The following is a 27,450-nucleotide window of genomic DNA, read 5'->3' on the forward strand; positions in this document are numbered from 1 at the left end:
CAATCAATAGTCCAATCACTTCAGGGACACGGGTGGATCCATCAGTCTATTCCCATAACGCAATGCAGTGGTCATGACTTAAGTGCACAGAGAGGTGTTAAAGCTCCTCTGGACCAGGCCGAGACGACGGCAGCCATTGATCGAGGCGACACGTGACGTCTCTTACTGCCTCTGTCTTTGTGTCTCATTCTCTCATGAAAATCGGATATTTGTTTTGCACACCCCTAGTCAAGGTTCCCTGTAGCACTATTCACAGAAAACAAGTATCAGATATATTCTACCTGATATAAGGAGCACAGCAAAATATTACAAAGACAACATGTCTTTATTGCATTGTATTCTGTGGCAACACACACAGACGCACACACAAAGACAAGTTTAGGCCTGGATTGCGATAATAATAAATATTATTATTATTTAAAGTTAACTATAATAACAAATCTGTCACCGGATGAATATGTGATTACTGAACTGTATGTTATGACTATTAGTGTGTTGCAAGTGGAAATGAACCAAGAGCTGTTACTGTGTTTTGTTCTCTTAAGAATCGAAAAAACTCTCAGTCAGACTAATTACTACCCATGTCATTTCTGAAGAAAAGGAAGATAAATGAGTGTGTTTAAGTCTTTTTGTGGTGAATTTATTCTGTGAATACATGAGAAAGAGTGAATGTGAGCTCCTCGCTGCAGCGTGGTTTTAATAAACCTGCTTTCACCTGCACACTCCTGCTCTTCTTCAGATATGCACCATCCCCAAATGACTATTACATTCTTCTTTTTGGCCTCCACAGGGAGCTCATTTAAAACACTGTCTCATATACTGAACAATTAAGACTTAAAAGAGGGAGTCGCTGATCAAATCCAGCCAAATCAATTACGCAGAATTACAAAAGCCCAATCTCCATCCTAGGGACCCAATCACAAAGGTTTGTGACAAAGTTTTTTTGTGTGTAAGTTTACTCCAAAGAGATAAACTGCTATAAAACAGTGGATGCAAATAACAATGAAGCACCAGGTGCTGCACATAAACACAAGTCAGATCTGAGCGCCATCTACATCGTGTTAAAGGCAGAAAAAGAAGATATTCTGAGGAATGTGGCTAACGTCAACTGTTTGGTTATGCACATTCTTCAAAATATATTATTTTATGTTCAGCATAAGAAAGAAACTCAATATAATAATATCATTTCAATATAATGATATAAATAAACTATAAATAAACTCAATATGGAGCGTTTTGCTCTATTTTGCTAAGAACTGCATCTGTCGATCAACACAGTGGTGTTTTGTTGCTGAATGATTCTGCGTTTATGATGGAGTCATTGATTCAGTAAGCCATTCATAAACACACCATAGCTGCTAAAATCTAAACTGCATACTAGTATACTACTCATACTATTTCAGCATGTTTTTATAGCAGAGATAGCAGTAGTAGTCGTATGCTAGTCATTTGATTCATTCCTGAATGAATCGCAGTTTAGTGAATCAGTGACTTACTCATTAAGACACATACTACTGGTTTTACTTTAATATTTAATATAATTTTATAGTTCTATATTTAGTATATTTTACATTTAAAACATTAATCTCACAACATAATTTAAGCAAATGTAACTGCAGTGTAAATGCATTCATGGCAACTCTGAGCTGCATTAAACTTAGTAAAAATGTAGCACAAAAGATGGATCTTGCTGATACTGATTTCATTTGATTTGTATCAGCCCTATATTATTTCATTATTCTAATTGCATTTATTGACTAAATATATTAGTTTACATGAAAGATGATGCAAACATTTAATAACGTTAGAACATGTGGAATAATAAAAGTAAAAAAAAAGATAAATAAGTGTCCCTTGAAATCAATTTAAGAGGGAAAATGTTGTACCTTAATGGAAATTTTTATTTTTTTATCACTGGTTTTAGATAATTTTTCGTTGTTTATCCTGGCTTCACGAATCCTGCAAAAAGTGTCCTCCTTTTTGATGTTATAAAAATAGTAACTATTCAGTATTCAATCATAAAAAAAGAGATATGTTTAGCTACGTACAACATTATTAAATAAATGTCAACATTTATCAGTCAATGTTCCAAATTCTGACAATTTTAAGGCTAACTCTCCAATATAACACACATTCTAAAGGGGTTTGTCCAATAAATTTGTGCATCTGCACAGTTTAAAATGATCTGTATGACTCGTGCATGATCCAATTCTAGAGCCTGAAGTGATGTTGTGTGTGTACTTTAAAGAAGTATCTATATAGCGTGATTGTTATTTACCTGTGAGGTGACACTGATGACTCTTGTGTGGAGTGAGAGGGTTCAGGAGCTCAAACACCTGCTCTTCCTCCTCCTCTTCCTCCCCCTCAGGACAGATCTGGCTCCTCAGATGACCATTTCCTTCATTCTTTGGCTCAATCTCAGCAGCAGAAGCAGCATCTGGATCTGATGGACCAAGCGTAGGAGAGAAGATCATCAGAAGTTTAAGATCTTTTCTCACATAATCCCAGAAGACAAACGGACATATTAAAACAACATTCTCAGCAATAATTGTATTGATTTTGGTCTGCATTACATTTTATTACCAAAATAAAATAAAAAAATCATTGATTTGGTTCAGTATGAGCAGGCGACTGAAGGTAATTTAATCTACTAGCCACTGTGGTAGATAAATTGTTATGGATTGGCCTTTGACAACAACAATGCATTCTTGTTTTAAAGCATTTGAGAGAGTGTATTGAGGAAGTGGAGAAAGAAAAGCTCCATGTGTTTGATTGACTGTTCATCTCAAACTTCAGTGCTCTTCTGCTCGATCCAAAACATTTGTCTTATATGGGGGGCGCTCCAAATGGAGAAGAAATCCACTCATGTGTTTTTCAGTATCTGATATGAGTGTGATTGGAAATTAAACTCTGGGTTGTGGTCCTCCAGGAATGGATTTCTTTTCTCAAATTATTAAACATAATAGTCTGTGATATTTGCCCGCTAGTTATTTATCCTGAAAATTTAGATTTTCATTTGGCATTTGCATTATCTTGCATTGGTAACAAGGTTTCATGATTGTGGTTGCCAGAAGACTTTAAATCCTCCGATCAGATCAGAGCTTTTTTTTTCTAAAATCCAAACATTTTCTGCCCAGTGGTTTACTTAATCTTCCCAACCTGGCAACCAAATGCATATGCACAGAAAACATTATAGAAGAAACAGTGAGGAGCTGAAAACACCAGCAAACATGTTATACATCCTGCTCAAATAAAAGTGTAATATAGCCTGTCTGTTTTCTTTCACACAGTTTGCTGCGACTAAATCCATGAGCAGTCCATGCCTATTGACACTCTTAATTTGTGTTTATGTGAAAGTGCAATAATTCTGATTGTAATTGTGATTATATTTTTGAGCAAAATAATCATGATCAGCTATTTAACAATTATCCAGCAGCCCTAATATAGGCTACTATCAACTGGTCATTGTTGCAAAAGCATGAACGAATGTGATGAATACAAACAGTGCAGTCTACAATCAGCCTGTGAATGGATGCCAACCAGATTTGGCAGGGCACTTGCAGCATGTTGAATTAACTAGTTTTGTACTCACTATCTTCTATCAAGTTCTCTCTGAACAAGAGAAAGACAAGTGCTAATATACAGTATCTGCAAGCAGAGGTGGCGGGCCCAAGCCATGGTTGGCACAGTGGGCAAATGCATTTACAGCATGCAACCCCTAAAGAATGCACATTACTATCTTAGGACAATAGTATGTAGTATGGCGTTTAATTTTGGATGCTTTCTCTCATATTATATTAAATGACAACTGGTACTTACTCAAAACCTGGCTGCTCAAAAACTCTCCAGCAAGAGAAATTGCAACTAAATTTGTACACAGCTCATCACGTCTCCTTGGCAAACTGGTTCATCGGTACTCCCAAAAATTATTCTAGGTTTTCTGCATTCTTCTACTATTTTACCACAGTCTGATAGAATGACAGTATATAATTCATGGTAACACTTAACTAATATAAGGCCTTTCGAGATATCTTTTTATGTGCATTGATGACATTTTGTTGTTGCCGTTTTATCCTTTGTTTAATCTGAAGAGGCTGTATCTGTATGTCTGTAAAATTGTTAATTCATGTTTTAGATGCAGTAAATATGTAGATCCTGTGAATGTTAGGGTCTATGCAAATTTAAGTAAATTAATATGTGACAGAATCACATTTCATGCAAAATACATCTGAATACTCAGATCAATGATGCTTCAGTTAAAGTTTATACTACATTATTGTACATTTACCAAGATTTATTCCAAGTTGGTGAAAGACGAGTCAAACATAAGCCAACTGTGAACGAACTCAATGAAAGATGACCTGCACCGAGCTGTTATTTCTAAGATTATTTTCAACCTACCAGCTGTAAGGACTGAACTTTACCAATCGATGTGTGAGAATCCTCTAGAGATGCTGTCACTGATGTGCACTGCAGTGAGACATATCAATAACGGCACGTTTGAGGATCTGACCGCTCTCCTGGAATACACACGAGCCTCCACACAAAGCAGAGCATTACTGAACTCACTAAAACACAATCAAGCATTCACACAGTCTCCTTGGTTCTCCATCTAGAACATCAAGTCACACTCTGAAGCTTTCATTGCTTTTTCTCACACTGTCCATATTATCACAAAATAAACCATGAAGGTGACCATGACCCCAAAATGGACGACAAACTCTATCAAGAAAATATAAAATGCAAATATATATTCCTGTGAAAGTGAACATATAGCTTTTGAAAAGTGTATGCTGTTTCATCAATACGGCAAAATGCCATGTTTAAGTGATTTCTCTTCCCCCTCCTTTCTCTAATTCCCCCAGCAGTAAGTTCATTCTGTATATCGATCTTCTTTCTCTAAGCGGTACACACACACACACACACACACACACACACACACAGTCTAATGCACTCCTTGACTCATATTCTCTTCAAAAGGACAGCACAAATTAGAGCAGAGAAAATAAAGGCGAGTTTATAAGAAAGAGAGAGACACTCTGAGACTGTCACGTGTAAAAATGTATTGCTGTTTCAGGACAAATAAATTACATTTATAGCGATGCACTGAAAAGTAAACATGAATGGAAACTATTTTATGTAAAGAATAACTTAAGTTACTTGCGTTTCCATAATACTGTGTATAGATAGATCACAACACAACTCTCAAATATGAAATATCACAGTTTGAACATGCATTGCTGGGCTGAAATATCAGTTGCTTTCATCATCCGTTGTCCTGTATTTATGTCTTCACAGCAGCGCCACTGTTGCGCTAACAGATGACAGGCTCGCAGGTACCATCATCCATATGAGCTTTAAAATAAACACACATGAGAGCCGACCTTTACATCAGACAAATGAAGCAGCAGATCCGCTGGACTCACTCATGACCTGATTACTGCTCACCGCCGCTGAACGCCACATGCATGACAGGAGGCATTCATCTACTGAACCTCCACAGCTCACATCCATATAACAGCCCAAAGAGCTGCGCTGCCACGTGCAAATCAGATTCATATATACATTATCCCTCTGGGTTGACTTTCATGGCACACAGAAATGAGCAGGGACACATTAAGGCACATAATGCATTTCTAAAAAAGTGAAGATGATCTCTGGGAGAAATTTGTAAAAGTGCTGGAATCTTATGCGAGCTAGCTAAAGTAATTACATTAAAATTCAGTATAACACTTATACATTTAGCAGCTACTGGTAGCTTCAGTCGTGCATGTAACTTTTCTTCAACTTAAAAGGTAAATTTAAGCTGAAAAACACACTGATGCATGTTTCAAAAAGCTCTTGCAGTGCAAATGCAGACTAACAGACCTGCTGCTGTCAGATATTTAATTAATAATTAATTAATTCAATTATTCTTAATTTAATTGGTATCCTGAAATTCCACTATTATTTGTACCAGTTGCTAAAATTTTGGTACAGAGACAAATCTGTATGGAACACATGCATTTTAGTAATGCATTCGGTTTAAAAAAATAAAATAAATACTATGCAAATTTGGAGAAATAGAGTGACAGACTGACAAATATCATTATCTGTTGAGTGTATGTGTATAAAAGTGTTGTCATTCTGGAATATGCAACGTTGTGGGAGAAATGTTAAAATACTATGCCTCAGCAACAGTATGTGTCATCTGCATTATTAGCATTAAAAGCCTCATAATCATTACAAATATAAATATATGGGTTTTTTTGAACAGCATATTATATATATAAATTATATAAATTATATGAATGTCTGCTGAGGAAAGCAAACACTCAGCCAAAACTCTCTGACCTGTAACAAGTAATAGATTAAGACCAATAAATGCATGTTATATTTACCCCGAAAAAGGATGTCTCATGTTTATCCATCATATAGATGTAAGAGCATTCTATAATTACAAATAATTACAAATCTACTTCAGTCATAAAACTCTAGATGATGCAGGTTGATAGGTACTTTACATGCAATCGGCTGGCAAACACATTATTTAGTACATGGCACAAAATGATTGGCTTCCGCTGCAGCCAATGAGATTAGCTTGCTCAACATTAAAATGTTCACTGTAACCCTCCACCTCCCCCAGCACCACCTGTCTAGATCAGCTGCAAGATGTATTCTATTCATTCAGTTTAATATCTGTGTGTCTGTTGGCAGGAGCAACTCCAAACCTGATCTGCAACAGCAGATATAGTCCACCATGACCAAATACATTAACTCTGACGTATGAATTAACGAGCTAAAACCATTTTCGAGAGTTGTCATAATCTAAATATTTACTTATTTATTGAAATCCAAACTTACTCTTCAGTTGAAATAATACAGTAATTTAGGCTTAGCAACATTAAATGACCTAGTATGTTGCTAGGCATTTGCAAAATGTAAGAATGGGAACAATCATTTAAGAACGAGCCATTAAAAATCCATTTTTGTTGACCACTAATCTGAATATTGATGAGGATGCAACCCCCTAATGGTGCTTCCTCGGTGTGGTAACTTTGAAAAAATGTAAAATAAATTTTATGTTTCTGTACAAATGGCACCATTTCAGTCAACATGCAGCCTACAAACAACCCACATATAACCTACAAAAATAAAACAATGGAATATGCCAATAAAGTTAATTTTACAGGTACCAGTTTTCCACCAACAGAGTTTGTGCTGCAAAATGTGTCTGCCACTTCATTAGAGACTCGTTCTCTACCCATTAAACAGGAAATGTTCCTCCTGTATGCCAGGTGTGGAAACCTAAATGGATTTTAGAATCAGGAGGAGAACAAAGACTCCCACCTGCTTCATGAGAAATGAGGCTTTCTGGGAGGAGGCTTCAGCGCTACCCCTGCGGTCTCCATTATACCTCCACGATCTGCACTTTCATTTCCTGGCACAGAGGAAAGGGACGCCTGACGAGACCTCCCCGCTGGTCCCTGGCACTGACTGACAGCCCAGAACGCTTGCTCTGAAAAGCACCTTTAAAAAGAACTCCTCCATCTGACACAATTAGGCTGAAAGGCCAATAGTTGTACAAAGGCAGGCTTTCTGCTCAAGCACGAAGATACAATAACGGTATGCCAAATAATCCAAAACAAAGTTCATCTAAATGCAGAATCATCATTCGACTGAGTTTCTTGCCATTTAGCAGACACTGTACAAAAGCAACAGTACGCCATTCAGTCTTTTAGAGTCTGTTGAGGAGTCTGGCAGTATATTTAGTTCTCTAGGGTCCATAACTGACAGACTGGAGAGCTGGAGAAATTATAACTGTGCTCTTTGGCTCAGCCTTATTTCAAACTAAACTTTGCATCCCAGATTTTCAAATATTAAAGAGACAGTTCACCTAAAAAATCTAAATTCTGTGTTTGTCTACTCACCCTCAAGTTGTTTCAGACCAGTATGAGTTTCTGTCTTCCGCTCAACACAAAATAATATATTTTAAATTATGTTGCTATCCAAAAGGTTTCTGGTCCCCATTGACTTTTTATTTTTTATGGAGGTAAATGGGGAACAATGAATGTTTTGTTATCCACATTCTTCAAAATATCTTTAATATTCATACAAGTTTGCAACAACTTGAGTAAATGATAACAGATTTTTCATTTTTGGGTTAACTTATCCCTTATATATATATTAGGGGACGTATTTTAATAATTATATAAATGCATTTTAACAAGGAGGCACTAAATAATTGAATGATATCTTTTCAGAAGGAACTGTAGATTGATTTGTGGAAAAAAAAAATCTAATATTAATATGTATTGAAGCAGTTCTAAGACATAATAATAAAATATGATGCTGGAATATATTAGAAAAAAAGAGAATACTGACCTGAATCTAAACACACTTCATAGACCGGATGGATAAATAATTAAGATAAAGGATATTAAATGAGAATTTGAGTAATTCTTGAGAGTTTACTGTTCTCTAAAGTATATAGACACGTGATTATCAGCTTTCCGCTCCAAACATTCCCTTTCTGCATCACCATCCCTCTAAAACCTATTGAGTTTTCCAGAGCTACTCTCTAAAGTAAAACTCTTCAGACTTGACGTCACAGATGTGTGATGGAGGTTTTCAGAGGACAGAGGACACAAAGCACAACACAACTACAGTATGAAACAAACCCTCATGAGGTTTAAACCTTTTACATGCAGACAAAGACTCAACACCAGACTGCATATGAAATCAATACATGAGCAAAGAAAGTATGACGTCACCAACAGCTAAAGTCACTACTGAAATAATACATTCATCCTCATTTAACCTCAAGGAGAGCAATTATTGAATTGTTCATTAATTAAGTGAAATGTTCATTTTTCTTCAACTGTATGCAAGCACTAGACATTAAGCAGAAAGCTATTGCTCTTAAAACACACATGAAGAAATCACAGAAGAAACTTCAGCAGTGACAGCTCAGCTTTACGTTAAGTCCAACATAATCATGCACAGTGTGTATATATAATAATTTATAAGTGTTGCTGTATACAAAAAACGAACACTTAACATCGAAGAAATTTCTAAAAAGGTCCCTTTATCAGTCAGCAAACTCAGTCCAAATAGACAGTCCAAATGTTTGTATGTGAACCATTACAGAGCTGTTTTTACTGATTTATGAATATTTCTGTAAAATGCACCTCAAAAAGCATCCAACTACTGAGTAAGAGACAGAGAGGAATGTGGCACAGCAAGTGCTGCAAACCACAGCCAAAGACATCCTGTGTGTGTGTGTGTGTGTGTGTGTGTGTGTGTGTGTGCACGTGATGCAGACGTGCAGCTCTGAGTAAATGTCAGCGTGAGAGGAGAAAGTGTTTGCATATGAGCGGATGATGTATGTCTTCGGCCTGAAGACATTTATTCCCTTAAGCAATAACGCTGTCACCTTTGTCCAGCGCATTATATATTAAAATGGCCTTTGGAAAAAAAATGTCTGTATGAAATGTCTTTCCTGAAAGCCAAACACACTGCTCATATGTATTTAAACTAGCTTGTGTCTCCATGAAAGAGGACAGGATTTCACACACCATCACTGACCTCCATCACCTGCTGTGCTCGGACACTTTTACAGGCCTACACATTATGCTCCATCACACACTTCACTACGTCCAGTGTCAGAGCTTTCTCAGTATGAGCAGCACAGGTAAGAAAGTCTGTGCAAGCTTCGATCTAATAAGGGTTTCTCAAACAGCAGAGTCTGGCAGTAACTCCAACATAATGGGTGAATTTACCAAGGAATGTACAGTATAAACAAGTCAAATGTTAACCTAAAATATACATAAAAAAAATAACTTCATGAATTACAGTAAATAATAAAAAAATTATAATAATAATAATAACACTAGTAACAGCATCCCACATATAGGAGATTTTGCCGATTAGATCGTAATGATCAGCAATGAATGGAGGGGCTATACCATGCAGGGATTTAAAAACTAAAATTAAAAACTTAAAATAAATTGTATAAGATACTGGTAACCAATGCAACAAAATCTCAAATCTCAAAAGAGGAGTAATGCGATCATATTTGCGGGTACTCGTAAGTAGTCTTGCGGCTGAATTTTAAACCATTTGTAATCCATCCAAAAATTTAAAAAGTACCACAATAAAGTGAGTGGCAATAATCTAACAGAGAAAAAATGTAAAAAAAATGAATATGCTTTTCCATGTCTATATGTGCCAAGAAAGGCTTGATCTTACAAATCATTCTTAATTTGCAAAAGCTAACTTTAACAACTTTAAAAAATTGTGACAATTTTAAAGCACTATCACAGATCACAAGAAGTTTTTTACTTGATTTTTCCTAAAAGGCCTTAGTGTTAACCAAGTTAACTCCTGCCATATCGCTCATTTCAGAGGGACCAAATATCATGATCTCTGTTTTCGATTCATTAAAACTCAGAACATTAGCAGACATCCAAGACTTCACCTCATCTACACAGGCCAACAGACGCCCCAAGGCACTGGAAAAATCTGGGTTAAACAGACAAATACAACTGAGTGTCATCAGCGTAAGAATGAAATGACACACCATATTTATTCAAAATCAATCCTAACGGTAACATATGCAGAGAAAAGAAAAAAGGGGCTATAATAGAACCTTGCGGGACACCACAAGAAATGAGTGGCACTGCTGATCCCAATTCTCCCATACGGACTGAAAAAAAAACTTCTATTTTGAAATATGACTTAATCCATCTTAAGGCATTTCCACAGATACCCACAGATGTTTCAAGATGAGATATAAGTATTTGATGGTCAATCATATCAAACACTGCCATCAGATCTAAAAGTAAAAGTACAGTAAAATTTCCGAAATCAGTCACAAGAAAAATATAATTAAAAACTCAGCAAAGCTGATTCAGAGCTGTGATGTTTTTTTAAAACCTGGCTGAAACACTTCACAGATCTCGTTTGTGGGTCATCCTATGGGTCTAATTTTATCTTCTTGCTTCAAAAATAAATTAGTAAAATAAAATAAATATAATACATCTACTAATCTGGAAGGAATGCATCCACAAATCACTCATTGACTAACAGACAAAAAAACTTGATATTTATTTTAATACAATGTCACATCACTATTTTCTAGACAAAAAAAAACTAAAAACTTAAAAATCTTACATGTGTTTAAATTCACATGAAATGTAAAAAAAAGAAGTGCATGATCATGTGTTTAGATTAGATTTTGTGCCATCTATGATCAAGAGAAAAAAACAAAGTAGTCTAGGTCCAAGCATAATCTACCGGTAATTTTTGTTTTTAACTCAAGTGCGGAATTATAACAAAAGGCATCATTAATTTATATTGATTAATTTAGAATTAACTCAGAATTATTTAATAAAGTGGAATTTATTTCCGATTAAAACAGAAATACATGACAGTCTTTTTTTCTCAAAATTGAACAATAAATTCTGTGTGAGTTTATTTACAAACATATGTCATTAAATCCAATGAGAACATCACCATTGCCAAAGACTCTGATCACAAGATCACACACAGAACTATCTTGGATGCAAAGCAAGAACACATCACAATAACATGAGGACAGTTCTGCTGAAAATGTGGCAATGGTCAAGCGATCTATATCGTTTATCCTACTGGCAAGCATCCACTTCCATGATCTCCGCTGCAGTCACGTGATGTGTCACTCCAAACTTGCGTGCCAATTTAACATCCAGATCATATATCATCACTTCTTGCACATATCGTCCTGAACTCTCTATAATGAGACCAGCAGACTTAAAACAGCGCGTTTCAGATGCATTCTGACCCTTGTAATTCCTCTCACACATCCAGTAGTTCCTAGAGCACATCTTTGGGTTTTATAGTTGCGCACGAAGCTCGCGCATACAACAATCCTTCAGTTTGCGCACCGGAATTAACGGTGTTGTATAAAGCATGCATTTACCCCGAGAAGCTGTTTGACATCCAACAAAATTCCGTTTTCGTTTCTCGAAAGCCTTTTCTACAGGTATGAAGGAGCACTTACCTTTCAGAGCTCTTGGTTTGGCTTGTTTGCGGCGCGACATCCTACAGAAACCCGCTGAAGATCATTCATATATATCAATATCTCTCCTCTAATGTGATCATAAAGCTCATTCAGTCTGACACCGGATTACAGCACATTATACATTCGAGAAAAAAACCCTAAGTGTTGCTGGTTGATCTAGATGAATCTGTTTAGAGCAGCTGAAGAGTTAAAATGTCATATCCATCTGCTAACATCGCGCTGTAAATTAATATACATGTTTGATTTTATCAGTTACGTGCATTATAGATTTCAGAAGCCGCTGTGAATGTGAAAAGAAAAAATCGAATAAAGCGAAAAACGAGTAAAAGTGAATTATTTCCTTACATTGGCACGAGTAAAATACTAATTGACACTGTCTATTTTATCATTTCATCTGGAGAATCAGGACTGAGTCTGTCTTAAAAAAAAAAATAGGAGAGGAACATGCGAGCTCCCTCCTCATCACCAACCTGCGAGGTCTCGCTCTGCGCTGTCGCTCCGGTAGTCCACATAATAATGGAAAATGGAAGCGAGGCCCCCAAAGCCATGAGGACGGCTCCAGAGGGGGCCCCATCCCCGCGGGGACGCGCCCTGTGCGTAATCACGGAGGAAATCATTGTCAGCCTGCTGCTCTCAAACACTGACAGAGAGGCATGATTAAAAACCGCGGGGCGTCGGTAAGACCCGGCGTCTGGATCCGGAGCCTGGACTTCTGTCGAGACTTCTGAAGGCGGACTGGTCCCTCTTCCGGTAGACGAGACTCAGCAAGAGAAATGCACATTCAAACACAGAACCATTTCACATTTTTCAATTGCATATCACATTTCAGATGGGATAACAGACATGGGTTACTCACCACAGGTTTATGGGATATTTATGGAAGTTTTTCACACTGAGCACCGCACTTTTATTGGGAATGTCAAGACTTTATAATGATAATAATAATGCATTAGGCTATGTTACTGCCCACAGTCCAGTCACACTTTCTCCATCTAGTAAGGTCTGATGTGATTGGCTGATTTGCTGATAAGAATATAACCACTTTAATCAGCTTTAGCAGTTATTTCCCTTGACTTCAAAAAAGAATAAAATAATAAAATAACATTTAATTTCAAAATGTCCAATGCAAAACATGCTGGGAACTAGAAATATACTAACCAAATTTCCAAAGTAAAAAATATTTTAATTAATTAACGCAGAAATGTGCATTTACGTAACCCAGTATATTAACTTAATATAATGATCAACGTTGTTATGTCAACATGACTCATACAATAGAATTTGCAATTTAAAGGTTTAATTAAATCAATCAATCAGAATTTCTAACCGGTCCGGATTCATCTTTTCAGAGTGTGTTACATGGACTTACTGTTTTTGCATACTGATTACAAACAACTATCTCTAATGTACTGAGGATCTGGAACAGACTGGAAGACTGAGCAGGCGCTGAAGGACTTTGTTAAGTTGTGTTTGTTCATTAGCACTGTCACACTGTGACCTCCAGAGCTGTATTATCTGTGTAACATCCTCACTTTATTTATAAAGCCTTTACATGTTGAGAATCCGCTCTAAATATTTGGAGTAAATTCCCCACTTACCATCTGACAAAAGCACAAACAAAGTGTGATCAAAAGACGCAAGATTGATATGATTTGCTTTTTTGTGTTTTTGGGATGTAAACATTTTTTGGTATGTGGTTTGGTTCTGTCAGGAGGTCTCTGTTGTCTTTCAGATGAATGTGAGCGGTGCTCAGGGTCCCCACATGCTGTCAGACTCTCTCCCCAAATCTGAAGCTCTTTTATACCTGCGGCCCCCAGCCGTTCCTCACAAACACAAACAAACACGCTCCAAACCCCGCACAGACTGCTCCAGACTTCCTTCAGAACAACACTCGTACTCCTCCACTGTTTGCTTTAGTAGCAGCACAGAAACTTTTCATTGTCACATTTATTGTGTGAATTAGGAAAACTTACTAGGGCCTAAAACAGATAAGTCTTTGTCCTGTAAATATAATATATGTAAATCTAATATATATATATATATATATATATATATATATATATATATATATACACACACAAACCACTGGAAGGAAAAAACACATAACAAGAACACTTGACTAAAACTTTAATAAAATAAAAATATAAAAAAACTTGTTCAAAATATTAATAAGACTAGGACCTTGACACTAAATAACACTGCACAACAAATACAGTAACAAATTATACTAAATATATATCTACATACTTTTTTTCAAACTTGCAAATAAAGATTTTTGGACTGTATTTTAAGAAAACAAATCAGTTTTTTATACTTCAAAAAAGGTCTCAAATGTTAAAGATATGTAGTTACTTAGCAAGTTTGATGGGTGTGCAGGATTTATATTTTTTTGGGTTTATGTTGAACATTTATTTTATTTGATTTGATAGTCTTTCTACTTCAAAAAATATTACTTACCATTTACTCGTAATTGTAAGAACCTTTGTGCTTTGTGAGTGGAAAAGTTGTTTATAAATTGTATAAATATATTACTTTTATAATTATATTAATTATTGTTATTATCTTTTGCTCATCAAGACTGCATTTATTTGATCAGAAAAAGTAAAAAAAGCATTTATTTGATCAAAAATAGAGTAAAAACTGTAATATCGTGAAATATTATAACAATTTAAAATAATGTTTTTATATTTTAATATAGTTTAAAGTGTAATGTATTTCTGTGATGCTCCGCTGTATTTTCAGCATCATTCCTCCAGTCTTCAGAGTCACATGATCTTCAGAAATCATGAAAATATGATGATTTATTATCGGTCTTGAAAAATTGGAAATGTTATTTTTTTATATTTTTGATTAATAAAAAGTTAAATAGAACAGTATTTTATCAAAATAGAAATATTTTCTAACAATAGAAATCTTTTTTATTATTTTTTATCAATTTGACATCCTTGAAAAGAAAAATTATGTTGATAATGTTTTTGATGGATATTTTGACTCCTATCCAATTTTTCTATATTGAAAAAGGGTATTTTTTTCTGCACGAGTGCCGGCATGAGGGCAAATTTTGGAAACCCTGAATCTTCCTCAAGAGTTTTGTATATTGTGTGTATTCAGTGTATTGAAGCGGTGAAGAAAAGATGACTGGTTACTAGCAGGTTGTGCCTTCATCAGTAACTGTGCCGGTTATCTGGAGGACTCATGTATAAAGCAGCTGGAGAAGAAGCCGGCCCCGAATCCCTTGACCTGCTTTGAGAAACTAGTTCAGCAGGGCTGTGAAACGGTCAGTCTGGGATATATTCTTCAGCAGCGAGGGATGATCTCTGCGCTGGTCTCATCTCTGCTGTGATGAGAGACCCGGGGACCGACGGCTTCCCATCTCTCACTACATAACATACACACAGCTGTCATCCCTCTTTCTTTTTCTCTCCATTTCTGTCTCTCAGAGAGGTTCTGTCACACACACACACACACACACACACACAAAGGGTATTTCTGGTTTGCACCCATGGAAAGAAATCAACAAAACAAAGCATAACTAGTAAAGTGTAAACACAAATAGATGTGGGTAGCATTCACTATTAGACTAGTTAGTCTACACTACGCAGTAATCATGAGTCTGAACTGATGAAGAGGATGGAGACCTACAGAATTATTATAATGATGAATAGCAGAAGCAAATCACAAATTGCAATTGACTATAAAGTAAAAGTATGAGTGGGAGAGAGAAAAAATGGCCAAACAGCTATCAAAATATACAAAGTAAACAATGGAGTTAAAATATATTTTTGAAATTGAAAATATATTTAGTTTTAACTTTCTTATGCCAAAATGTATTTCAAAATAATTTAAATAATATTTTTAAATAAAGTTTAAAATGTAATTATAATAATAATATAGTTTTTCTTCAAATGTGAAATGTGAATGCATTTTCTTGGATTTAAATATATTGTTTAATTGTATATTTTAAAAGTATATTTAAATATATATACATATATATATAAGTTTTTTATCCAAAGAAACCTCAGAGGAAAGTGTATCTAATTTTCAAACATTTTACCTTTGGGACGGCAAAGCAATGCAAATGAATTGAACTAAAGAATCAGTGTCTGTACATCACCTCATCACTGAATTCTTCTCAAATCCTGACCTTTATTACTGTGTGACCTTGAATGAGACGAGCTGAGCTCTTTCCAGAACAAACACACCTCCTGTCCGCCGGGAGACGTGGGGACTGAGTCACACACACACACACACACACACACACACACACACACACCCACACCATCAGAAGCCAAAAGACTCTCACAAACAAACACACACAGACAGCTATAAATACAAGCAGTTGGTAAGTGCTAGCATGCGCGGCTCTTAGCATGTTAATCAGGTTTCTTTTGCCGTGGGCTATTTAGAGGATTCACCAACACCACGCTGAGCTCCTCACTGCTCCATTCAAGGACAAAAGCATCTCAAACCGATATTTATTATCTTTGCTCTCGGCCAATTTCCATACTTATTATAGCAAACATACACTCACGGCCGCCACTGAATAAAATATAGACGGAAAATGAGACCAGAGCTTTTAAAAATGTTTTTAAAGTGTTTAACGTCAAAATGTGCCGGGCAGATAAATAGCACTGGTAAAAATGAGTCACTGTCTGTAAAATAATGAACACAACTTAAAAAAAAAAAAAGACTCAGTACAGTGGAAACCCAAAGACTGACGATCATTCATGTTAGATATAAAAAATATGAAGAAGAAGAAAATACTTGCATAAATGGCATGCTCTCCCTGTTTATACAAGGAATTTGACTAACCATAATCCCAATTTGAAACTTTTTTTAAGTACCAATACACCAACACTATTTGAAAACTACATCATGTATAATATCATGCATCATGTATAATAACGCACGTCCTGATTTTGCCAAGTCCGATGTGTTCCTAGGTCAACATATTTTGCTGACCCTGGAACAACATTTTACTCCAAAAATATATTCTTAACCATATCCCTACACCTAAACCTAACCTTAACCATGAGTAATCCCTAAAATCAGAGGAAATGATAGATGAATGACACTGATGTACAAGCACCAAACACTGATTTTAAGCATAAACTTCACAAAATCTATAAACTGGTTCTTCAAATCTGATTGGTTAATCACAATGTTGTTCCAGGGTCAACAACGATGTTGTCCCAGGAACATGTCTCACTTGGTAAAATCAGGTTAGGCTATAATAACACCATTTACTGTGAATGATCATGCACTGGCACTGTTCTAGGACATTATTAACCCCGAGCAGTCCAGCTAAACAATATAATGCATAATCATTAACCAAACTCTAAATATATTTTGCAATATTTTATTAGATCGTTTTATTTGCATTAATACCTAAAAGTTCAAACATTGTCTGCTTTGCTGCAGTCAAGCCATAAGAAGATTTCTTTTGACCAGACATTTAAGGAAGGATCATATAACTGAACATAAATCAGAGTTTCTTAGTCTTTATTGAAACATGAACATGAAAAAAAAATATGCGGCTGTGTTGTGTATCACTGATTTTCTCTTTCACACCATGAGCACTTTGCATTTTTATGATGGTGTATAAAGTTGAGGTCAAAATCATTAACTTATCCATTTCTATTTTTAATAATAAGATATGTTAACCATCACTATCATAAAGCTGTTCTTTCCAGTTCTCTTGTAATGTGTGTCCAGTTCGTTTGAAGTTCTCTCACGCCCCCTACAGGACACTAACGGTGTTACAGGACACTCAAAGTGAGGATCTGATGCTGACATCTTCTGTTTTTACATATACATTACATTTATTTTTGAGCAGAAACATGAACATGGCTTAAGTTCTGGTTATAGCATCTTCAGTTGTGCAGATATTTGGTTAACATCACCACACATCTGTGGCACGATGCCTGCTGCCCAATACAGCTGCCAGCTTCCCCCGGGCTGCTCCTGCAATCCTCTGGTTGCTCTCACACAATTTATTTAGTATGACACATCTCCAATTAAAGTGTGCAGAGAGATGCACCCCCTCAAAGCCTCCATCATAAAGAGAAAGAGACAAAGAAGAGAGAAGGAAGGAGAATATTTTGCCTTCCAGCGATGATTGCAGTCATTTCCCACCGAGTCTTGTCCTGAGAGGTGATCTGAATAATAACTGTGAGATAAACAGAAGCTGTGTTTTTCTATATGACAAGAGTTAGAGATCACAGATAACATGACCTTATAAAAGTAACACCTTAATCCATCAAGTTTATTTTGGTTCTTGTCTTATTTCTGCAATGCTGACTTCATTAAAGATCCTATATACAGTACTATAACTCTTTTTAATCCGTTTCTCTCATTAGAAAAAAAAAGAGATTTTAAAGATCCCAAGACAGTAAGAAATGATGCTTAATGAGTTTGTCAACTCTATTCTTCTGCGTGTGCATGATTTATCTTTATCTGTGTCCAACATCAAAGGCTGCATCCTTCTAGGGCCACAAAGGTTGTTGTTAAATACCAGAAACATTTGTTGTTATACACCAAAGACTGCCTGAATATCTTCATCATGGTCCATTTATGCAAAAAATAAAGGGTATGAACTATATAAAATCGCATCTAGTACTTGCATATAAATATATATGAATTCTGGAGTAGGTATGCCACGAAGGGTACATCTGTTGTGACCTTCACCGTCAGCGAAACGTAGGGTGCATTTCAAGGCCATGATTAAAGGAGACTTCGAATCAGGACAGGCTTGGGTTTCACTGTGATGATGCAATCGCCATCAAATGTTGTCTTGGAAGGATGCACCCTTTGAATTGGTCAAAGGCTTCTTTAATTTTAATCTGGCCACGTGTGAGTTTAAGGCCACGGTCACCTACCTTGAAGCAAAGTAGTGAAAATTGGACAGCTTTGTTCACATAAAGCATTTTTGTGTTTTCAGTTTTTACCAGTTGCAGAAAGTCATGCAGATTCCTGGGAACGGCAGATAAGGTCTTGCTGGCTGTGTAGCTGTGCTTATTGCACAGGATGGAGTAAAGCATGGTGCACAGCCCCATTCCTGGAGATCTAACTACATACATAACTAGCTGGTTCAGTTGAGTTTGCTCAGCGTTGGAGCTGAACTTTGCAGGAACGTAGAGCATCCCCAGTCTCTCTACAAGAGAACTTGAATAAGACACTTCAGACCATGATTCAATACAAACCACTACAGTACCAGATCAGTTTAATCAAATATCAGCAAGACATACATCTCATTTTAAAACGGAGCGTCCCACCTTACAATAGAAAACAAACACAGTCAATAAGCACACGGGACGACACGTGGAGCTACTGTTCAACACCTGGGCTCAATCTGAGCTCTATTTGATAAAGCATAAAATACATTTATACATCATAGCATAGTTCTGAACCTGAAATGTAAAACTATTTTCCCCCTCTCCACCAGCCTTCATTCGCACCTCAGCATTATTGCTTCTCTGACATGTACAGGAGAGGAGAAAAACACAAAAACAACAACAACAACAACACACAATGAACTTTATTAGAAAAACAAAACGCGTTCGTTCCACTGCTGTGTGTGTTTCTGTGTTTTCACTGATTTCGGAGGTCGCTGTGAATAAGGCAGCGGTTTCACTTAAGGCTTTGCTGCTGTGAAATTGCTTCTCTGTTAAAACTTAAGTGAGTTTAATAGTGGTTTCATGATTCGATCCCTGTGCTCGAGCCAATCGTTGATCGGTTTGTTCAAATGCTTGTGGCCGAATGAAGAGTTCAGTCTACATTAGAAGGGAAGAGTCATCTCTTCACAGGTGATGTGGAGAGTTTGAGAGCACGGACGCCCTCCATCAGATCACACACAGCTCCAGACTGGAAATACTTGGTCGGGAAGTCAAAAGCTCGTCATCTACTGCTGGTAGTTGGCATACTGCCCCTGTGAAGAAAGATACGATGTGACCGTCTGACATTGTGTTACTGGACGCTCAGAGAGTTGTGCGTCACACTCGGAAACACTGGCTTCTTTAAAGATGGAAATATCACATTTAATCGTCTCATTGAATGATTTCAAGACATGTTTGAGAAGGAGCTGATGAGTGCAGACAGTGATTTCTGCAGGTTTTAATGAAGTCAAATCTAAAACACTTTTTAAGTAAAGAAAATGCAAGGAATAAATTGAATGTAAGAATGGTCTCTAAATGTAAATGTCTTGTAAAATAAATGTTTAAAAGAGGAATTTCAGAAAATTTCTGTTAGTTTTTAGTTCATTTAAAAAAAAAAACTTTATCCACAGCAAATATCTAAAGACTCTTAAACATTTTCTTGGGAAGCAAAATCCCAAAAGTGGTCTTGTTTTACTGTATGAGAAAAATATTGATCAAGGAAAATCTATTTAATTCAAAGGGAAACCAAGTATTTTATCCTCCATTGACAGATGCTCATTCTTGTTTTAAGCATAAACTCATTAAATCTTGTTTAATTTCTCAGAACACAAAACGTTATGTGTTCAGTTTGAATCTCAAGTAAATGTATCTTGGATTTATGGATGTTTAGATGTTTGAATTGGAAAACAAGAGTATTTTTGTTGTTGTTTTTGTAATGCATGCAACATTTAATGCTTTAGTTTAACCTATTTAATTTTGGAAGGGTGAATGAAGACTTTTTAAGACCCGCAGAAACCCTGTCAGAGACACTGTGAACACCATGACTAAAGGTTAAAAAAGCTCTTGATATTTCAGCAATGCTCTGCTGTGACGGGGGGGTCTCTGACCTGGTCAAAAGCATAGGGGCGCTGGGGCTGTCCCTGTGGGGGTCCGGGCTGAGGCGGTCTGTAGGCCGAATACTGCTGCCCTTGACTCTGGGGATAGTTGGGGTACTGACTCGGAGCGCCCTGAGACGCAGCTGTTGGTATAAAAGAAAGGGTGTTTTTTCTTCTTTCTCCGTATTCTTACTACGAATGTAGACTGTTAACTGACTGAGCAAACCGCTGACCTTTACAACCTTTACCATGTTATGTCATGTCCTTTTTTCTTTATTATTCACAGCGTGTGCAGAAAAATGTCCTCTCTGAGACAAGTAAAGCATGGTATGCCATCCGTTCTTCGTTATTTTCTATTCTGCATTAATTTACAAACCAGTCCAAGTCTGTGTTTAGCACTACACACTGACCAGGAAAACAGATTGAAGCTTAACAGATTAAAAAAAAAAAAGCCATCAAATTCTGTTAATTGAGCATCATCTGGCTATTTGTCTTGAAAACATTTAATTGTAATTGAAACAGCTCTGATGCATAAGAGTCAATCGGTTTTCTCTCATATGGTCGACTGCCATCTGCTGCGATTAAATCTGTGAGCAAACCATGCAAGTTGATGTGTTTCTTGATTTGTGCTTCGAATTATGCAATGAAAAAATAAACACCCCCCTTATAATCGCGATCATTTATAAAGGAAACCTTAAAGAGGTCATATGACGTCGCTAAAGGGAACATTATTTGGTGTATTTGGTGTAATGAAATGTGTTTATGCAATTTTCCAGATACTGTACATTAGTGTTTCTCCTCTTTCTGAAACACGTCGATTTTTACAAAGCTCATTGGTCTGAAAAGCGAGGTGTGCTCTGATTGGCCAGCTATATCCAGTGCATTGTGATTGGCTGAATAGCTACTACAATTTGAATCATCAGTGACAAATCCTTTACATAAGAAAAACCTACTTACAGCCTGTGAGTCAGAACAGAGAGCATTGTGGTCTACTCCTAGGATCAGGAAACAGTCGTCCGTAAACATCTGAATATTTGGGTTGGACTGTACTGGAACAGTGTTGAAATACACCTTAAACACTGTTTGTAGTCGTGTCCTCTTTGGGAAGAACAAAGAAAGTTGCTTCCACATCGAAACACAGCGACTTGACACCGAGAGAATAAAACGTACACCTTCTTTCTTTGGGCGGCGTTACGTAAATCTTCCCACATCGTGACGTAGAGATGTGGGGCGAGTTAGAACGAGCTGTTTCAGGAGAGCATGGACGAGTCTCAGCTTTTATAAAGAAAGACTTTAGTTTTGTAACTTTAGGGATCTGATCTGTTCGGGAACAGCTTGTAACACTCAAGAGAGAAAGGAAAACTTGAAAACACATCATATGACCTCTTTAATATTTGTCAGGTTTATCAACAACTACATCTGTTCATCTTCATTACATGATCTGACCAGCGTGTTAAAAAAATAAGACTTGAACATTTCTGGATCCACATCAACCAACAGAGTCTTTTGGTGTCTCAGACATGAATCTGCGGGGAGGATTCATACCATAGGCCTGCTGCTGTCCGGGGTACGCCTGCTGTCCCGTGTACTGCTGCTGCGGGGGGTACGTCTGCTGCTGGGGGGGGGCCTGCGGATACGCCTCCTGCTGCTGACCGTACTGTGCACTTCCTACAGGAAGAGGAACAAACCAATCATGACACATCAGCAGAGCTACCCTTTAAGAAATCAAAAACTAAATCCGGTCTCACTTCACTAAAAAAATCTTTAAAAGTGCATTCAGATATGCTTCAGAGATAATGAACTCTGGCGTGAGGGAGAAAAACCATTATCTTTAGCCATTAGCAAACACTTGATTGGTTTCTGTCAGGAGTGGATGCAGATCATATGATCTCAAACTGGACATGTGCATTAATAAAGCATGTTCCCTACCCTCTGACGCCCCCTGTCCTGCGTGGCTGTATTGCTCCGTGTAGTACTCCTCTTGACCAGGATACTGCTGGGGAGGTCCTAAAACACACAGAGCGCCCATTAAAACAACCAAACACTGAGTGAACCCATGTTTTATCAAGAGATTTGAGCGGACCTTGATGTGGCGGCCTGTAGGGGGGCATGGGCCGCTGTGCGATCACGTGATTGCCTTGCCCCATCATGCCCATGGGGTTCTGCTGGCCCTGGTAATGCTGCCCGCTGCCTCCAGAGGGGGGCATGCTGTACTGTTGGGAAGGAGCCTGCTGGTGCATCATCGGCCCTGGAGCACAACACATGCACTCAGAGATGTGGTTCATATTATTATTCAAACGCTGCTTTGAGAGGAGAGGGCAGCCGTACCCTGATTGGGCTGCATGGTCATGTTGGGCCGGGGGCCGTAGTTGCCCATGGGCTGCCCCTGGCTCATGTTCATCTGCCCCTGTGACTGTATTCCCTGCGAGGAGGGCACTGTGTGGTTATACGCCCCCATGGAGCCGTGGCTGCTGGGTGTCATGTTCATGGAGCCGCTGGGTATGCTGGGGGTCTGGTTGGGCCCCGGGCCCTGCATCGACATGTGGTTTGGACCTGCAGAAGCAGACGCTGATCAACAACACTAACTTTCAAATATCACATGACCAAGAGCACACAATGAGACGTAAACATGTTAGATGCTGTTACAAAAGTACAACTCAGATGTGAAAGGTACATTTTTGGGCCTAACTAGAATAACTTATGTCTGTTTATATTAAGTGAATGTCAGCTCATGATAATATCAAGACTATATGAAAGCCTAGTTCAACCACTTCATGTCTCCTGCATGTAAAATAGGACTGGCATCACATCATATGTTAGTACATTTATTATATTAAATATTTTAATAAATGTTCATGGTTTTGTTACAATACTGAACTTTTAAAAAAAAACTTTATTACATTTTTTTTTTATTAGAACTTTTGACCTTTGCAACATTTTTAAATGTATCTATTTTTTTAAAACAGAATAGTGATACATCAGAGAACTGATTTTTTTCCTCTCTCACCCTAACAATTCAAAATAATCAACCCAAGAAAAACTATTTATAAAAAAAAAAAAAAAGGCACCACCTCAAAGATGCATGGACCAAACAACATGCAAACTGGAAATAAGCCGTTTTAAAGCCACATGTTGTTGGGTTGTTTTTGAAAACATTCCCACTTGAGAGCATTTCTTCAGAAGTGTGCCTCGGTTGTCTGTGGATCTGGGTTTCCTCACTGCTGTGTGTGTATGTACCTGGCATCTGTCCGTTCATCTGGCTCTGCATGTGTGCTGCGGGCGGCCCGTCTGATGCCATACTGTGACCGTGGGGCAGCTGTGGACTCGCTCCGCTCTGATTGATGGCCATGTTCTGACTGGGAGGCTATCGAGAAACACAGAGAGACACTTACATCAAATTCAGTTCAAACCTGTGTGTGACACATCGTACAGCACACATCAACCATGCAAAATGAATAATATACCATTCAAATATACCATAGCTAAAGCCATTCAGCCGGTGTCAGATGGAAACTGGGATGAATACTCACGGCGGGCAGCAGAGACTGCATGTTCTGATTGGAGTCTGCTATTGTGGCCAGATACACTAGATTTCTGTGCAGCATCTGCTGGTAGCTGCAAGACAGCAATGAGAAACATTCTTTCAATTAGGAGAAGAATCCTGCAGAATCCTACAATATTTGAGAATGTTAATGTGCAATTTAAACACTACCTGTAAGGTACCAGATATAGCTATTAATGCAAGCATCATGACTGTAACAGAGAACTCACTGTGAACATTCAGCTGTTTTTCCTTTACTCTGGAAGTCCATGATGCACTGAATCAACTGATTGTTTTCATCCAATAACTGCAGATGAAATGCCACAAAGTTAATTAAACATGAAGACAGAAAAAGAACAAAACAATAAAAGCCAAATCCTTCGTTTAATTTAATTAATCAAAAGCTTAGCTGATTAAATCAGACCCAAGTAATGGAAAACTGGTAAAAGCAGCACACAGCGCATCAAAAACACAACCAAAGAGGTCTATATAATAAATACATGGAGAACGTGAGCCGTTTAATCAATGCTGAGATCACATCCCAGGATCAAGCATGTACTTCATGCCTATTTTCACCACTTTGGGACTGATTTATGAAACAAACATGAGCAAATTCAGCAAGCGATAGTTTTTCAGTCAATAAGTGCAAGCAAATCAGTGCTATATCCCGCTAAATGACACGTAACTTAACCTACAATACTAAATATTACATTAAAACCTAAACTTTAACTCAAGTAGCATGAAGCGACGGCTCGATGGCTTTGATACGAGACAAACACCTAATCTGTGCCAAGCTTTCAGAGTTGTTCAGCAGCAGTCAGTCGATCTGATCAACTTTCATTATTTCCTTAGGGACAAAAAAAATGACATGCCATTTTAGTTTTAGAGTAAAACAATTATCATCAATACAAAAACTTATATAATGCATGCATGTGTATATACATATCACATTATCATGATTCAGAAGCAGCTCCAATGAACGTAATCAACTGCTTTTAGTTAAGAGAGACTTAAATGTGCAGTTTGCAGGATCAGGACTGAAAGCAGTGATTTTGAGAGAGCACAGCTAGAAGCAATGAAACGCTTGTCTGGCTGCGTTATATATCCTCCTTAGACCCAGATATAGACTTCTGTCCTCTACAGAGGACATCATATTTCTCCGAGACATGTCACAGTCTGGATGTCCTGTACTGAGCACACTCAGGGCTTTTTAGGAGATTTAATCATAAACACACCTTGGTCTTCTGATATGACTGATATTGACAAATGATCAGATTTAGTACTCATAGGGAAGTAAGATAATGTTTCGTAATGATCATTTAAATCTGGCTGGTTCTCAAATTGTTTATCGTAAATAAACATCTCCGGAAAATGTTCAAGTCAGAATATGAATTTCATACAAGTCTTCTCTAGAGGACACGAACTGCATGATAATCAGACACGAGAAGTCAACAGGGGAATGAATTATAGATTAATATTTAAGAGGACATAAATATGCAAATTAGATGCAGTGTATAGATACATAGCGTAGAAGGAAAATACCAATTTAAGGACATCTTACACATATTTTAGTAGTACAGCAGTATATAAAATCATTATGTTATATATTTCATCACATAGTTGGGAATCGTCTTTGTACGATATTTGGCTAAATATAACCTGAAATCAACATTTTTTTATTTTATTTCATATCTATTATTTTTTTTTAATAACTTAGTCCTGGCGTTCAGACATAATTTCGGCTCATAATTTGTTTTGTTATGCTCCAACCAATTTAATGACAACACAATTCACAAAACAGTTTTTTTTTTTTTTTTTTTGGTTCTCATGAGGATTTATGATTGAGCACTTCACTTTTAATTTTAATATTGTGACACAAGCTAATATCGTCTAACAGTCCTGTTGTGATCATATCTTTGTGTAAAGGCAATTCTAAATATCATAAACATAAATAACAATCATAATACACCTCTAAAGGATTACAAATCAACAGACATGAGTAAAAGAAAACCGAAAAGCTTCACTGACCAAATCAGACTCGAATCATTAAAACTGAATCATAACGCTCGACTTATCAAATCAAATCATACATAAAAAAAATAAAACCCGGAAAGACAGCTATCAAAAATGTTGAAATTCTCAAATCAGACATAAGTAACGAAAAGGCGGGCTGATCAAATCAGACCCGCGTAATCGATCAGGAGAAATCGTCAATCAGCGTACGTGCTTGTAACAGAACAATAAAATCAGGTGTACAATAACGGGATTAGTAATGCGTGATTACTGGCACAGTTATTTTCGTTTAAACTGCTATGCTTTAACACAATCCTCTTCTGTGATTCTCGAGAGAGCCGAGCGTGTAGCGTTAGCGGCTAACAAAGACACCGCGAGATCTCAACGACTTCAAAACGACTCGACATCAGCTCCGCATCCTGCGTGCGATTTATTCGGTAGAATCTGTTAAATCATAAAACAAACACCTCTCTAAATCGTTCGTTTGTGGTGTTTCGCGTGCACCGGCGGGAGAGATGTTACAGCTAATTTACGTTAGCCGAGCCCACTTACGCAAACGCACTTAACGTTACCCTCGGATTCATTCTGCTTGGAAAAATGATTCGGTAAAATTACCTTCTGTATCCCGGCAGGTGTTATATCGCCCTTGGCGCGCTGCCGGTGCGGAGCGAAAGCCACAGACATGTTATTTAACCGTGATTTGGGATCACCGTTACCGTTCAGTCAATACACACACACTGATCGCGAACGGACGCGCGTAACCAGAGCCAACCATTGCTCACGGAACAGAGGGGGGCGTCGCGTCATCTCATCGCACTCAAAACAGACCATCCGAAAAGACAGAGTCAAGAATCAACGCTTAAAAATAGTTATGATTGTGCCTCATCAAATACTTGGCATGTAAATCACAATGTCACTATTAACTCAAAAGATTCACGCTATGATAGCACCGTCACCCCTCTGTTTAACAGTGATGGTTTGTTCCAGAGGGTAACGGAGGGGGAACTCCAAACGCAGTTTGCGCAGCCTTGGTTTAAATCAGGTTAAAATCAGATGTGCAACACAATATAAGAGCAATAGCATCCTTGAATTTACATTTCTCAT

General features: G+C 37.4%; 2 protein-coding genes across 4 annotated transcripts in view; both read right to left on the minus strand.

The window, feature by feature from the left end:
* LOC128024135 (zinc finger protein 521) overlaps nt 1–12,782 on the minus strand; it is a 73,666-nt gene extending 60,884 nt beyond the window's left edge. Inside the window, exons 1-2 of one of the 3 annotated variants that reach the window (XM_052610697.1) lie at nt 12,023–12,782; nt 2,279–2,443 (exon numbers count right to left, since the gene is read on the minus strand). In XM_052610697.1, coding sequence (XP_052466657.1) covers nt 2,279–2,443; nt 12,023–12,062 — 205 coding nt within the window. In that variant the 5' untranslated portion in view covers nt 12,063–12,782. The remainder of the gene's footprint in view (nt 1–2,278; nt 2,444–12,022) is intronic. The other 2 variants (XM_052610699.1, XM_052610698.1) reach the window with 2 other exon arrangements.
* A 6,466-nt stretch (nt 12,783–19,248) lies between these two features.
* Nucleotides 19,249–27,128, minus strand: LOC128024395 (protein SSXT-like). Its single transcript, XM_052610717.1, has 10 exons — nt 26,962–27,128; nt 24,564–24,640; nt 24,323–24,407; nt 24,030–24,156; nt 23,121–23,345; nt 22,876–23,040; nt 22,722–22,799; nt 22,338–22,460; nt 20,805–20,935; nt 19,249–19,970 (listed from the first exon to the last, which is right to left on the minus strand). The coding sequence occupies exons 1-10, from the start codon at nt 27,028–27,030 to the stop codon at nt 19,944–19,946; spliced, it is 1,107 nt and encodes a 368-aa protein (XP_052466677.1). The 5' UTR covers nt 27,031–27,128; the 3' UTR covers nt 19,249–19,943.
* Between the last annotated feature and the right edge of the window lie 322 nt (nt 27,129–27,450).

Source organism: Carassius gibelio, chromosome A2 (assembly GCF_023724105.1).
Source record: "Carassius gibelio isolate Cgi1373 ecotype wild population from Czech Republic chromosome A2, carGib1.2-hapl.c, whole genome shotgun sequence".
Lineage (NCBI taxonomy): Eukaryota > Metazoa > Chordata > Actinopteri > Cypriniformes > Cyprinidae > Carassius > Carassius gibelio.

Coding starts and splice junctions, on each gene's coding strand:
- LOC128024395 (XM_052610717.1), bottom strand. CDS start 27,030: ATGTCTGTGGCTTTCGCTCCGCACCGGCAGCGCGCCAAGGGCGATATA. Junction 23,041..23,120: donor GACCATGCAGCCCAATCAGG/GTACGGCTGCCC, acceptor GTTGTGCTCCAG/GGCCGATGATGCACCAGCAG. Junction 22,800..22,875: donor CTACAGGCCGCCACATCAAG/GTCCGCTCAAAT, acceptor TGTGTGTTTTAG/GACCTCCCCAGCAGTATCCT.